The sequence below is a fragment of the Siniperca chuatsi genome, linkage group LG2 (assembly GCF_020085105.1).
Source record: "Siniperca chuatsi isolate FFG_IHB_CAS linkage group LG2, ASM2008510v1, whole genome shotgun sequence".
Taxonomy (NCBI): domain Eukaryota; kingdom Metazoa; phylum Chordata; class Actinopteri; order Centrarchiformes; family Sinipercidae; genus Siniperca; species Siniperca chuatsi.
The window spans coordinates 31,686,945-31,703,051 of NC_058043.1; the positions used below are offsets into that span (position 1 = coordinate 31,686,945).

The 16,107-nt window shown below is 37.9% G+C and overlaps 1 protein-coding gene across 25 annotated transcripts in view; it reads right to left on the reverse strand.

Annotated features, from left to right (window-relative positions):
• The window catches only part of LOC122883524 (calcium-dependent secretion activator 1), a 216,225-nt gene that overhangs the window by 35,983 nt on the left and 164,135 nt on the right, over positions 1-16,107 (reverse strand). For all 25 annotated transcript variants that reach the window (XM_044212353.1, XM_044212315.1, XM_044212362.1 and 22 more), the window contains 4 exons: positions 12,701-12,775; positions 11,880-11,963; positions 10,967-10,999; positions 8,389-8,496 (listed from right to left, as the gene is read on the reverse strand). In XM_044212353.1, the coding sequence (XP_044068288.1) occupies positions 8,389-8,496; positions 10,967-10,999; positions 11,880-11,963; positions 12,701-12,775 (300 nt within the window). The remainder of the gene's footprint in view (positions 1-8,388; positions 8,497-10,966; positions 11,000-11,879; positions 11,964-12,700; positions 12,776-16,107) is intronic.

Genomic DNA, 16,107 nt, shown 5'->3' on the forward strand with positions numbered 1-16,107 from the left:
TGGTAAATGGTAAATGGCGGCATTTATTTTTATCCAAAGCACTTTACAATGTGCCTCTCATTCAACCATTCACACACACACACACACACACACACACACACACACCAGGTAGTGGACTCATCAACATGCTCTATCATCACAAGTGAATTGCTTATTATCATACATGTGAAAAACTTTGCCAATGTGCCAACTAAAATTGCAACTTATACCCCTTTCACACTGGGCAAAAACCCTGCTAACACGGCTTTTGTCTTCAGTGTGAAAGGGTAAAATCGGCATTCACTCCCGTGTCAAATGACTCTGCAGAAGGCACGGGTAATTATAGGCTCCAGCTCCGACCAGCAGTGATGTAAATATGACACCCAGGTGAACACATTAATTTTGACCCCTTTTCCGGAGGACTCAACTGTTTCTATCTGCGGATGTCTATAAATGATTTATCCATATGTTTATGTAGTATTAACATGCTAGGCTAACAGTATGTCAGCTATGACTTTATAGCTGCACTGTGACGTCTTTTAGAGCACACAAACACCATGAACACACCTGTCACCTGCCCAGCATGATGTTGTTAACCAGAACTGCAGTTGCACCTTATTTTTCTACACTCTATATGGGCTACACACAGCAACCACCGTAACATTGTCACTGGCCTCCATGCTGCTTTCTGTTGTTTACTAACCTTGTTTTCCAGGCGCGGTCGACATCATGAAACATCAGAAAAAAAAACAGAAAAGGCTAACTCGTCTACTGGCAATGTGAAAGTAGTCAATCCCCTATTTTTAGTAAGTTTACCCGTGTTTAAAAAAACCTGCATATACACGCTAATTTTGGTGTAAAAAGGGTATAAATGGAAGCTTCATTTGCTGCATTGAAGCTCTTAACATCATACACAGCCTGATATGCTTTTGATCAGTTTATCATTGATTCAATTTATTTATTTTTTATCTATATAGCGCCACTTCATAACAGAAGTTATCTCATTGCACTTTTCCTATAGAGCACGTCTAGACTGTACTCTTTATAATATTGATTACAGAGACCCAACAAATGATCATAGAACATAGAGTGACAGTGCTTGTCAGTAAACCAGCCATGAATATCAACTGCCTTATCTTAAATTAGGCTAGGTGTTTTTGCCTAAACTTTGTCTTGGCAAAATCATCTGTCTTGATCTTTAGATATTTTGTATCACAGCACTATGAGATTCATATCAGAGAAGCTTTAGAACTCTTCTACAGTTTAAGCAACCTCACTGCTTTTTTAGATCTCAGGAGTGTCCCATTCTGGAGGTAACTCAGTAAAACGCATCTAATATTGCTGCGGATGGTTTTACATTGGAGATAATTGAAAGCCCAGTGTGTCTCATACAGACACTAAAGGGTACCTTGTGCGTCTGTATGAGACACCAAGGGGCATGACAAAACTATGGTATTTGACGACCTGGGAATGAGAAAAGGTTGGGAATAGGGAACATGGTTCCAATGAAATAGAGTGAACTGCTTTCACTGGACCACGCTGTATATGTATAAATGCAATACTTAATGCAGTACTATAAATCCCCCTTTAGAGAGAGATTGTGCCCTACTTCCCAGTATTTAGGTTTATGTGTATATGAGAGAGACTAATTTGATAATAATGATAATGATAAGATGTTGTCGACCTGGGGCCAGTTTATGGTCAGCATTTTTGGGCCCTAGTAGTAGTCTACTTTCATTGTAAAGTCTTCCTTAAGTGTGAAATATGTTTTTTTATTGTATAGTAAGCTCCATAATGGTGTGGTGTTAACATTAGCACATAATGTATCCACTCTAGTTTGGTTTAATAAAAAAACAATAAATATAATAAATAATAAAAACATCAGACACAAAAACAGCTCTGCTTTTAAGCCTAGAGTCAAGCACTAATGTTCCATCTTGTGTGTTGCCATCTTTAACCAGATAAAAAAGACAAGAAAGAGAGAGGAGTAGATAAAAAAGGGTGGAGTGACAAGAAAAGCGCAACAGAGCTGCAGAGAGCAGCCAGAGACACCTTCATCGGCCTTGGTGATGCCGCAGGGAGAACTGATACGGAATGACAACAAAGAGAAGCTAGGATGAGACAAATCCCGGCAGAAATGCTCTTGCGGAGGAAAAGAGGATATATGGCAAAGCAACAGGTCAAGGTGCAGCAACAAACAGCAAAGATCCAGCACTATGCACCTCTCTGTCACCTGAACAGCAAGGAAGAGGATAGGAGACGGATTACACCTCAAGGCCTCGATTCAACACAATGGCACAGGCAGATAGATGCAACTGCATACATGCCTACACTGTTCAGTCTGTAGAGAGTCAACCATGAACACACTCACACAGTTAGAGCGACAGTTATATCAGTTGCAGAGGAATACACAACCTGAATGATGTCCCTGTCCCTGTCAGTTTTCTCAAATTTTTGTTCTTCACATTTTTACCTGTATGTGTTTCAGGTCATCAATCCTTCAGCCCTCATCAAAATAATTAAAGTTGCAGCTAATCGATAAAGCAATCTATTATTTAATCAGTTATCATATTAATCATAAAGGACAATTCTGTGCAGTGTTCCCAGATATAAGTAATTAACTTAGTGAGTATATTATCACAACCGGGCGATCCAATAGCCAACTCTCAAAATAAGATCCAATGGGAATTATCTTTTAATTAATGTTTATAAAATAAAATTAGAATAGAAGTACATTAAGAAACAAAATAATGAAAACACAGCACTGCAACTGAGAAGTGTTTTGGATTAGCTAAAAAGAGGAGACTGCCTTTTGTCTGAGCCCTGGATAAAGCAAATTCCAAAAGTCCAACAAGAAGAGGTAACAGTATAGATAGTTGGTAGTTAGAGCAGCATTAACATTTTTAAACTTGCCAGACTCACCTGCAGGTCCATCATAACAAACCCAGTTTTATTTTGCAATGTAGTAGAGATTCCCAAGATACCAAATATATCAGAATTCACTTTTGGTTAATATGATCCAGCCAAAAAACATTTTTTTGGACTATTTAATTTTACTGTTACTAGTTACTGTTATGTAACTTGAAGTGTTGGAAATGGCCAAGTCCTCCAAACTAAACAACAAAAAAGTGAATTTGTCATTGCCCTCCAAAACAACCCAAATGTGTGTTTTCTGATCTGCCACCTCTATGGTTAATGTCTGTGTAAATTAAGACAACTGAATCTACTTGGTTAAGGTTACGAAAAGATGGTGGTCTTGGTAAACAGAAACTAATACTGAAAATATAAACATAGAAGGTTTTAGGTATTTGCACAAACAACCAATGCAGTATTTTTTTTCTGGTGAGGACAGTCTAAAAGACACAGATACACATGACTTTTTCAAGAATTGTCAAGTTTGAAAATGACTTGATTTTGGATTTTAGATTCTGCATGGAAGAAAATATGTTTGTTCAATCCTGTTCACAGTAGGAAATCTGGGACCTGTAAAGTATTTCTGAGATATTTCTGAGATAGTGATAGGCCTGACAAGAGAATGAAGCAGTGATCAGTGTGTTGTGGATTGTTACAAGATCTGATTGCATATTTAAAAGTTTAGTTTTATGTTCTGTGTGCTGTGGCTCTGTTTGGTCTGACCAGCTGCGGGCTGGCTGGAAACCTAAACACAGGACTTTCAGCCAAAATAAATATTCAATATGTCAATGAGAATCTTCTATGTCAATGAAAAGCTTCCGAAAAAGCAGCAATTTCAACACATTTGCTCCCTGGATTGACACATTCTAGCTAATCTACCATGACTGCTTCTTCTGTCTGTATGATATATCCAATGTGTGCTATGGCCGGTGTGATGCACCTTTACCGCCATATGACATAAAGATTGAGCTATCCCGCAAATGTACCGGTTCTGTCTTTTCACAGAGTAATCCACAAGTCACTAACCTCAATGTTTTAGTGCTTCTTTTAAAAGTACAGTAACCGGTGAGACAACCTGTTTGTAAGTCCTGGAAAAGAAAATCTGTACAGAATCTGTGGTGGATAGCTAAGCCATCTTACAAAGTGATCTTTTGTGCTCCTTTTTCAATTGAGTAACTGTTGTTTGCTGATTCAGAAAGAGAGCGCCGCTTAGGATAATCCCTCCTCAAGATCAACACAAACTGCACACAAACACCATGACACAAAGGAGTAAACAGCAATGTAGAAATATGTCTGACTTTGGAAAGAGACGCAGAGAGCTGTGGCTCAACATGCAACTCATCCCACTGCAAGGATTGTTTTAGAACATTTTGGGGAGAAATCCTCCAGTTTGACCTAAGAGGAGGCTCAGCAGCAAGGCTTAGAGATTTACTGATTGTTTTGGTGTTACTTGACCTCATCTCACGTAATGGAGGCAAACAGTGTCATGGGACTGTTTTGCAAGTTAATTACAGCTTGAGTTGATTACAGTTTGTCAGCTATGAAGACTGATGTGGCAGTACAGTCAGCTTCACAAAGTGACTCGCAAGGCCCCAAAAAGACATGACTCTGCATGATATGACACACAAAAAATACAGAAGTAATGTACCAATTAGTTTGGTAGTTAAAGCAGCATTAAAACAGATAAAGTAATTATTGTAGGTGATTTCAATATTCATGTGGACGTTGATTCGATTGGCTTTTGTCAGAGTGTACATGAAGCCACTCACTGTTTTAACCACACCCTCGACTTTGTTCTGGTATACGGTATTGAATTTGAGCATTTAATAGTCTCTCCACAGAATTCTTCATTATCAGACCATTATTTAATAACTTTTGAACTGCTATTACTAGACTACACGCTATTAGGCAAAAACGCCTACTCTAGATGTCTATCTGATAGTGCTGTGGCTAAATTCAAGGAAGCGATCCCATCTGCCTTTAATTTAATGTTATGTCTCAATATAACAGAGGATAATAAAACAAAGAAGGTTAGCTCCATGGTATAACCCCCAAACCTGCAAATTAAAGCAAACATCACGAAAACTTGAACGGAAATGGTGTTCCAACAACCTGGTTGAATCTCGTTTAGCCTGGCACGATAGTCTTAAAACATACAGGAAGGCCCCCCGTAATGCCAGAGCAGCTCATTAATAGAGGAAAATAAAAACAACCCCAGGTTTCTTTTCAGCGCTGTAGCCAGGCTAACAGAGAGTCATAGCTCTATTGAACCATGTATTCCTATATCCCTCAGTAGTAACAACTTCATGAGTTTCTTTAATAATAAAATTTTAACTATTTGAGAAAAAATTCATCACGTCCTGCCCTCAACCGGTACTGATTTATCTTCAAACACAGGAACCTCTAAACAACTGTAAAACCTGATATATATTTTGACTGCTTTGCTCCTATCGACCTTCTTCATCTAACTTTGATGATTAATTCATCTAAGCCATCATCCTGTCTCTTAGACTCCATTCCAACTAGGCTGCTTAAAAATGTTTTACCATTAGTTAGCACTTCTTTACTGGATATGATCAATCTGTCTTTATGAACAGGCTATGTACCACAATCCTTTAAAATAGCTGTAATTAAACCGCTTCTTAAAAAGCCCACTCTTGATCCAGGGGTTTTAGATGTTAGTGCTGCGTTCGACACCATTGACCATCACATCCTATTGGCGCTATATAAATAAAATTGAATTGAATTGAATTAACAAACCCGATTTTATTTTGCATTGTAGCAGAGATCCCAGAGAAACCAACTATATCAGAATTCACTTATAAAATATGCACACAACATCTAAAATATTTCCATTTAGTTAATATGATCCAGCCAAAAAAAATCATGGAAGCTTTTTTTGGAATATTTAATTTTACTGTTACTACTGTTGCTAGTTACTGTAAATGTAACTTACATGAAGTGGCCAAGTCCTCCAAACTAAACAGCAAAAAAGTGAATTTGTCATTGCGCTCCAAAACATCCCAGACAACTGAATCTACTTGGTTAAGGTTAGGAAAAGAGAGTGGTCTTGGTAAAAAGAAACCAACACTGAAAATTTAAACATAGAAGATTAGGAGATTTAGGTATTTGCACAACCATTCAATCATTGCAGTTTTTTGTTTGTTTGTTTTTTTTTGGTGAGGACAGTCTAAAAGAAGCAGATGCACAATATACTATATATATATATATATATATATATATATATATATATATATATATATATATATATATATATATATATATATATATATACATATATATAATGCCATTCAATGTGGAATAAATGCCTAAAATTGTGGGATTTAATTTGAAAATCAGGGTCCAAAACATTTCATAGTGACTCTTTGTATTTTCTCGACAATTTCATAGTGACTCTTGGCTTTTATGCCCTTTTACATCACTTTAGACCATACTATAGCATCACTACAAGTAGAACATCTTTTGATTTGTTTTCTACGCGGCTTGAAAATGAAAGTTACAAATATCAATCATGTTACATGCATTTGGAAAATAAATTATTATTAAGGAGTGAAAAATGTAAAAGCATTCATAAATATCCATAATGCAAATATTATTATTATTATTATTATTAAATAGTCCTTTCAGAGCTGTCTGAAAATGAAAAAGTGTCACAATCTGCTCCTCCCCAGTTCGCCTTGCCCTTGCTCACTTCTTCAGACCATGTATTTTCCTGCTCAGACCTTCTCCCCAGCTGTCCACCAGGTGTCCATCCCCCTTTCCTCATTTTCCTAATCAGCCTTTCACTACTTATTCCAGTTCACCTCCTTTGTTCCCTACCAGATCGTTGTTACCATGTGCTTCATGTCTCTCATGCTCTCTAGCCTCTGTATCCTGTTCATCTGTTGAACCTGAGACCTTGTACCTGCCTGTTTTGTACCTTGCCTGCTCCTTGTCGGATTTGTTTGCCTGTTTGGACTGCCTTCTCTCGTTTTGACCCTTGCCTGCCTCACCATCCTCTAAGCATTTGTACCTACATTTTTGTGCATTAAATCATTAAACTGCATCATCTCTGCCTCAGTCATCTGCATTCGGGTCCTATCCCCTGTGTTCCTGTTACCCTGCTAAACGACAGCCGTGACAGTACGATCTGGCCAGCCATGGACCCAGCAGATGCCTTATTTGAAGATGAACTGCATGAATTGTCTTATACCTTCTTGTGCTTCACAGGTTGTTGGAATAGGGCACCTAGTAGGGAGTACAGAGAAGTGTCATCTAAGCCTTGGCTGAGGAATTCGTTACCTGAGTGGGCTAAGGACTTCCTCAACACCCATGATGCAGAAAAACTAGTCCATGCATTTGTTACTTCTAGCCTGGATTATTGCAATTCCTTATTATCAGGCTGCCCAAATAAGTGTCCCTTAAGACTCTCCGTTGATCCAGAATGCTGCGGCATGTGTACTGATAAGAACTAGGAAAAGAGAAATGAATAAAATCCAGAATAGAATTTAAAATCCTTCTCCTCACCTACAAAGCTCTCAATTGTCAGTTACCATCATATCTTAAAGAGCTCATGGTACCTTATTACCCCACTAGAACACGGTGCTCCCAGAATGCAGTGTTACTTGTGGTTCCTAGAGTCTCCAAAAGTAGAATGGGAGCCAGAGCCTTCAGCTATCAAGCTCCTCTCCTGTGGAATCAGATCCCAGTTTGGGTTTGTGAGGCAGACACCATCTCCACATTTAAGATTAGGCTCAAGACTTTCCTCTTCGATGAAGCTTATAGTTAGGGCTGGCTTGGGAATTGTTGGGTCTCTGTAAATATTATAAAAAGTACGGACCTCCAGTCAGCCACCTCTGCCAACCCACAGCCAGACCTCCAAGATCATCAGTCGGCCATCTTTTCCGATGCCCAGTCAGACCTCCTGCTGCCCGCCTCCTGCTCTGCACTCCAGCGATCTGCCTGCCATGCACTTGGCCGCCGATCTGGCTCCCCAGCCGCCAGCCTCAAGTCCTGCACTCTCCTTCTCTGCCCCTGTCCAGCCCCCAAGCTGTCCACCTAAGATCCCCTGCTCCATTCTTCAGCTCCCAGGCCACTTGCCCCTGAAGACCTTTTACCTGGCTGTTTTGGACCTTGCCTGTTTATTGCACTTTTGATTCTTGCCTTCTCCTTATAAGATTTGTTTGCCTGTTTTGGACTGCTTTCTCTGGGTTTGCCTCACCATCCCGTAAGCATTTGTACCTCCATTTTTGTGTATTAAATCTTTGAACTGCATCAGCTCTGCATTTGGGTGCTATCCCCTGTGTTCCTGTTATCCTGCTAAGCACCAGCCATGACAAAAAGTACAAAGAACTCTGGCTGTGTTGCACTCCATTCAGATTAAAGCTCAGCTTTGGATGACTCTACTGAAAAGATCAACTTGGATTTTTTATTTTTTTTATCTCTCAAATGATCACAGGTGGAGTGAATGAAATGGAGGTGCTATGGCTTACTTACATCAAATAATCTCTCTATGTACACCTCCTCGTTGACCTTCTCCCGCAGCATGTCTTGGGAATGGCGAACAAACGTCACATAACCGTCAGCAACGTCCATCCCTGGCTTCTGCAAGGGACAGGGAAAAGAGAGAGTGAGCAAAAATTGTAATTTAATGGATTTTCAACATTAAGCTGTTTTTTAGCAATGCATGGCTCAAGTGATGGCAATGGCGGTCTGTCGGTACCTCCATCTCTTATCTCTCTGGTCCAGACTAAACTATAAACTACTGAAAGGCTTGCCATGGAATTTGGTTCAGACGTCCATGTTCCCCTCAGGATGAATTGCAATAACTTTGGTGATCCTCTGACTTTTCATCTATATATACTTATATATATAATTTTATCAGCTGTTTATTTGTTCTTTTATCAAATACCTGCAAAACAAATGGCAACCTATCAGCTGTAGTTCGTGTTTAGTGCTAATTAGCAAATGTTAGTATGCCAACACGCTAAAGTAAAATGGTGACAATGATTAACATTATACCTGCTTAGCATCACTATGTTTGCATTGTCAGTGTGAGCATTTTAGCATGCTGATGTTAGCAAAAAGCTAAAAGCACTGCTGTGCCTAAGGACAGCCTCATAGAGCTGCCAGCATGGCTGTAGACTCTTACTCTTGTTATAAGGTACATTAGGTGACAAATGTGTTTCACATAATTTAAGTGGAGGCCAATTATATTAACATTCAAATTAAGATGTTTTCTGATGGTAATTTCCAGTTATCAATTGGAGAAAAGGAAAGTTTGCATCTCCAAAGAAGTGTTTCATTTACAAGGATGCAGACTGTGGATTACAGGACAGTCATGTTCTTTAGTCAGCTCTTGTCAGAGTTGAGCTTGGCTAGAAACCAACTTTCACAGTCTGGGCATGTGCAAAGTGAACAGGGGCACTGGAGACACTCAGTTGGGTTTGATGGGGAGAGCAGATTGTTAGGAGGCCTGCCATTTTGACATCTAATAAAATATTCACTGAGGACAATGCATTTGTAAACGGCACCTTAGTTCTCTTTCTTACATCAACATATCTTACCATTTTCAAGATAACACACTCTTTAAACCTTTTGGTCTCAGTTTCTCTATCTTCTCTCCAACTCATACAGATTCCAAAAGTTATGCAAAGAACTCATCTGCTACTAAACTCAGTTAACACATCTGCAATGACGCTAACAATGTGTAAATGAGTGTCTTTTTTACCAGTGAAACTCTAATTTAGTACATTAAGGACACAATTAGCGTGCTGGGCTGGAAACTGTGACCCCTGCCAGCGTACACAGTGCCTCGTCACATTCACTGACAAGGCATTAATTTGAAATTTGGCATGTTGCTATGGTCAAAGTGTTGGCAGCTAATACAGATCTGATGCGCGTGCGCACACACACATATACAAACACACACCACCACCACCGCCACCCTGACAGCAGAATGGTCATGTGTTGTACAACATGGACTCACAATGTGTACTGCACGGAGAGAGGCACGAGGCATGGCTGCCTGTGAGTGTCTGGCCACATGCATATGAATGGACATTTGGGGGAGGAAACACAGGGATATTCGATGTGGAAATATGACACCCAATACCATCTGGATTATGATTCTACATGTGAAAGCATGGTCAAATATTTGTACATGCACAAGAAACACACACAAACACACACACATCACTAGGGAACAAAATGCTATTGTTGTTTATGGTTGTCATTCTACTTTCCTCTGAATAATTAACAGGTTTGACCACTGAGTGAATTTAAATTATATTTAGTTTGCACAATAGGACTAAATTGAGCCATTAAATTCACCTATTTACAGGACCAATTGTTTATATTACTGCAACTGTCTCTCCTCAAAATTATCTTCACATACAACTAATTTGCATGAGCAAATACATTTTGTATCTATCTGTATCTTCATTGCTAGTATTCCGTTTTTTATCAACATAATGAGCAAACATTTATATAGAAGAGGTCTTTAAACTGTTGACTGCCCACACAAAATATTCTTTTTGAATGGATCTGTGAACATTCATACCCCATTTACACCTAGTATTAAAGGTACCATGTAAAAATAAACAAACACAATGATTACATTACCGATATATTTTCCAATATTAGCTTATCCCAGATATATTGGGACGGGTGTCAGTTAATAAGCAATAAGAATGTGCAGTATAGAAAATTAAAAAAATATGTTTGAAGTCTACATTACAAAGTTTGTCCACTAGAGAGCACTGACAAGTTTATTTTTCAACTGTAAAATGTCCCACTAAGTACATATCTTGGTCATAGTTCTTCAATACCAAAAATTAAGGTATTCTTATTAAACATGTCTATGTTTAAAAAAAATTAATATTGGCTGAAAAATCATCATTTGATTTTTTTTTTTAACTCTCAAATATTGATATTGGTATTAAACTTAAAAATCCAGCATTGATCGGATCACAGTTCTGCCAGACTACAGTTCCAGTTGATTAGTGAAATAATGTGATGCCACTTTCAGGAATTTATGACATCACCTTAATAAAAATAAATAAGTCTTACTTACAGGTACATCCACATACTTTGAGGCAGCTTTCACCTTGACATAAAGGAGAGAGAAGTAGGTGAAAAAACAGTCAGGACTCCAGCTGTTGCACCACTTTTCAGAACACAGGTTGCCGTGGTGAGACTGTACAGCCTGTAGTTCAGAACTGCACTGCAACAGGGACTCATGTGGTGATTTCAACTGCAAAAGTGCACTCACAAATTCAATAACCTGGCTTTTGTAATACTGTGGGAAACCAGCTGAGGTGTTAAGTTATTTGGTGCTCAGGAAGAATTCAGAAAAGGTCAAACTGTATGAAAATTAGCATTAAAATTAACATGAAAAAAATAGATTTTAAAATACAGCATGATTGGGTTATGATTGCATTTAAAAGCACTTTTGTAATGATGGTGATTCAACAAACAAGATCCTGCTTCTAAATTCATTGTGAATTGATCAAATAGCAAGGCTGAAGGTCATATTAAAACAGCATGGTATCCCAAGAAAATGCCACTGAAATTAAATAGCATCACTGCATATACACATTTATTTAAAAAAGAAACCCAGAAGTGAAAACATTCAGTCTATTGTAATTGTTCACTACACTGTAAAACTTAATTTTACATTAACAACTCTTACAAGTATGGTAGGTCAAAGTTAAACCTGGAAGTGAATCAGCTAAATGTAATGTTTATAACAAACTAATGTTTTACAAATTCTAATATTGCATTGTTTTCATTTCCAAATTAGTGATTAAGATAACAGGGTTACACTGTGGACTTGTTTCAAAGGAGTCTGATCACTCATGGTCACCCGGTGCACTGCACTGGAAAGTTGTCATATCTCCAACAATGAAACTGGTGAGTAATCTGCTGGAAGGTGTTTTAGGAAGAAAAGGACAATGGTGATGGAAGCACGTATATGTGCTACTTACTGTGAAAGATAGGAAGGAAGAGAAGAGTGTTCCCTCATCATATCTGGAGAGCTTGGCTAACACGCTCTCTAGAATGACCACAAACTGAGAAAGATGAGAGAGAAAGAGAAAAAAAAAACAGCAGTGGCATTACTTTACTTATGGAGATGCAGCAGTACCACAAAGTTTAAGGAGGTCAGGAGGTATTAGCGGTAAACATACTTTAGTATCAAAAGTAAAGGTACTGATAGCAAAAAACTATTCATTACAGTTGTGAACAGTGTTAAATTAGTGTGTTAAATTATGAATGCATTAACCTGTAAGCAGTAGACTATTTCGTGATCATTTTGAGTGTCTTTGTAGTTGTTTTGAGTCTTTTTGTAGTTGTTTTGTGTCTCTTTGTCATTGTTTTGAGTATCTTTGAAGTTGTTTTGTGTCTCTGTGGTAATTTTGAGTCTCTGTCATTGTTGAGTATCTTTGTAGTTGTTTTGTGCCTTTTTGTCATTGTATTGAAGATGTTTGTAGTCATTTTGTATCTCTTTGTGGTCATTTTGTATTTCATCACGGCCATGTCAAGTCTCTTCGAGTCTCTCTGTAGTAGTTGTCTTTGTGGTTATTTTGTGTCTCTTTGTAGTTGTTTTGTGTCTCTTTGTGGTCATTTTGAAACTCTGAGTGGTTGTTTTGAGTCTCGAGTCTCTTTTTAGTTGTTTTTGTAGTCACTTTGGTCTCTTTGTGGTCGCTTTGTGTCTCTTTGTGGTCATTTGATTGACTTTCCAACAAGTAACCTTTGCATGTGCCTGTAATCCATCCATGGTGTAAATTTATACTGTACTATTTTGTACCTTAGCTACCAGCAGAGTTATCATCTCCTTCACCGTCTCTTCAATTAGATTGTCAATTTGGGAATGGTATTGTCTCTACAGAGGAAGAAAAAAAGACACATTACACCTCTCATTCATACTTCATACCCCACCATGAAGTGACATTAAAAGGAAACACTGGACATTTTTATATTAATTTATATCATATTTGTATTTATACTGAATTAATGTTTTGCCATAGGACAATTATACACTTTCTTCTGTAAGAGCACTGATGTGGCAAATTTGGCTATCATGGTTATGACATCACAACAACATGTTACTGATTCAGAGATTTTTAAGACAGGGTCCCCACTAATCACATCTTTACCACAAGTCTATCAGGACAAGCAGCACTAGCCTCATACAGGATTCTTAAAAAATCTTAGCAAAAACTTAACTAATTGTGTTGGAGTCAAAGCAAAAGCTGATGTTCAAAGTTGTCAACTGGAAATCCCACTCCAACGTTTTGTGGAATAGGCTTGTTTTTCTGTCTTACCCAGGCTCAGATGAGAAGCTCAGTCTTATCTGTGTGCCCAGTGCATGGCCCAGTAGATGCAGGATGAAAACCTATCTCAGCACAAAGCCTGTAAGCAGGGGTAAAGTGCTAGTCTGGACAGTTCTGGATTTGCTTCCTGTCTTTATGTTAAGCTAGGCTAAACACATTCCAGATCTACTGAATGCACAATAAATTGATATCAATCTTCTCATCTGACTCTGGATTGTGTAAGCGTATACAGGACTATATTCAAATGATAATGTAAACTTGAAAATGAAAATGTAATTCCACAATAGCATTATAATTTTTTCATATATTTTTTCATGTCTGTGTTATTTGAGTAAAAATAAAAATAAAAATGAAATAATTCAATTTCATTTTCACGTACTTACAGTATATGGGTGTTCTATGACCATATTAAAATGAAAATGAAAACGGCATTTGACATTTCATTTTCAAAGATTTAACCTGCTGTACAGTGGACAATATTCAAATGCAATAAGCAAAACAGTGCCCCCAGTCTTTGCATTTGCATTTACATGTCACCATGCTCTGTCAGTGCTCTCATCAAGGTGGGTCTTCAGTTAGTCACTTGCTTGAACATCTGCTGCTTTGCTCATGTGCGTAGTCCTCTTGAGAAGATGGCCGGGCCTCAATGACTACTGGGTTACTGTACAAAAACACACATTTATTCACTGATTTTGGTGAAACTGGAGATATGGGGCATTACATTTGATGAATTTACTGTTTATCAGACCACAAATGAGACAAGAATTAGGTTTGAAGAATGATAGACACCGCAACGTTTCTGGGGGAAGTTGTGTGTTTTTGTACAGTAATCTGTGAGGCTCGGCCACCAGAAACGCTGCAGTGTCAATCGTTTTTCAAACATAATTCTTGCCTCATTTGTGGTCTGATAAACAGTAAATTTAGCAAATTCAGAGCCCCATATCGCTAGTTTCACCAAAATCAGTAAATACAGTTATAAAGTTGTGTTTTTGTACAGTAACCCAGTAGTCAGTGAGGCCTGGCATCCTTCTCGCTTTTCTGCCACAAGTGGACTACGCACATGAGCAAAGCAGCATACGTTCAAGCAAGTGAAGTCCTAACTGAAGACCCACCTTGATGAGAGCACTGACAGTTGTCATTTTCATGTTGACTCCAAAACGTGTAAATGTGAATGCAAAGACTGGAGGCGCTATTTCGCTTATTGCATTTGAATACTGTCCACTGTACAGCAGGTTAAGTCTTTGAAAATGAAATGTCAGATGCAGTTTTCATTTCATTTTCAAATTGTTAGAAAATTGCATTTTCATTCTCATTTTGACTTAAATATTGCTTGCATAAATGAACAAATCAGGTTACATTGTTTATATTTCATTTTCAAATTTGAATTAGCATTTGAATATTGTCCACTGTACAGCAGGTTACAACTTTGAAAATTAAATGTCATACAGCGTTTCCATTTTCATTTTAATATGGTCATAGAACGCCCATATAAGCATGTGAAAATAAAATTATTATTTTTATTTTTACTCAACACATACATTTTTAAGTTTACATTATCATTTGCATATCATGAGTATTTCAACATTATTTCATTTGAAGCTGATATTCACAGGTGAAGATCTAAACCAATTGAAAGAGTGTAATCAGACACAGAAAGCAACATGCAGAATGTCCATCATGATTTGAGCAGACCAATGGTTTTCTTGTGACCATCACGTGCAGACGCATCACAGGAGGAGAGCCTGAGCTGAAAAAATTAAACAACCCAGCTAATGCAAGACAGAATTCATACAGGATTGAATAAGGGCTTTATTTTGTTGTAGAAAGGACAGAGTTAAGGCTTGTATTGCTTGCCCAAATGGATGCCATTCCCTGTGTTTGAAATCTTTGAGCAGCTAGTAACATGTTATAATAGCTGATTGTCATAACTATGAAAATTACTGAATAGTTGAAAACAGTTGAAAATGTCCTATGTTCCCTTTAAAGTAGAGATGTCCCAAACCAATCCCGAGGATCAGTATTGGGGTCGATCTGTCCATATTTTAATGGATCGGTATCGGCTAAAATACTTCCAATCAAATGCTGATCCTTTCTTTACTGTACTTTATTGTGTGTTGTCCACCTCAGCCTGCTAGTGCTGCAAAGCTTCTTTATGATAGCCAGGCTCTATAGTGCAGCATTATGCTACATATAAAACTGAAAATTGGTGTGCACGAATGTGAAAAATTATTTGTTCTGACACCCTGATTGGCAAATCTGATATCTATCCTCTCTCTTTCTTATTAGCAAAGCTCAGTGTAGAAAAAAGTCAGGTTGCAGCTTCTCATTTTTTCCAGCACTGACCGTTACTTTCACTGGTTAAAATGACAAATGTTGCTGGTGGGAGGTCATATCAGCTGTCACTAATTAACATTAATTACATGAGTAACTTGTTACATGTTCTTGTCTGTTGTCGGGTTTGGGAGCTCTCTGCAGCCAGTGTCTGTACTCAGCCATAGTTGATTTATCAGGGAAGAAACTCCACTCTGTGACATCACAGTACAGTACAATCACAAGTATTTTTGTATTTCCAACAAAGTGATAAATCTTTTCTTGGAAAATGATCAGCTTATCACGTCACATCAGTTTCACGACACACATTCTCCCAGTTAAATTGTTTCATTCATATCAATAATTTATACTGATCAACTTAAAAGCTTTGAACCAGGACCTTCAGTATTTGGATCAAGTAGCTCGTGAAAAAAATAAAGGCTGCCAAATTTAGTACCTACAGTTGTTACTTCAATGTGTCAGGTACATATTTAATCAACATTGGGAATGAATGGTGATGTGGTCTTAATTTTGTTAAACATTAGCACTAACACTACCACATCGCGGTCTG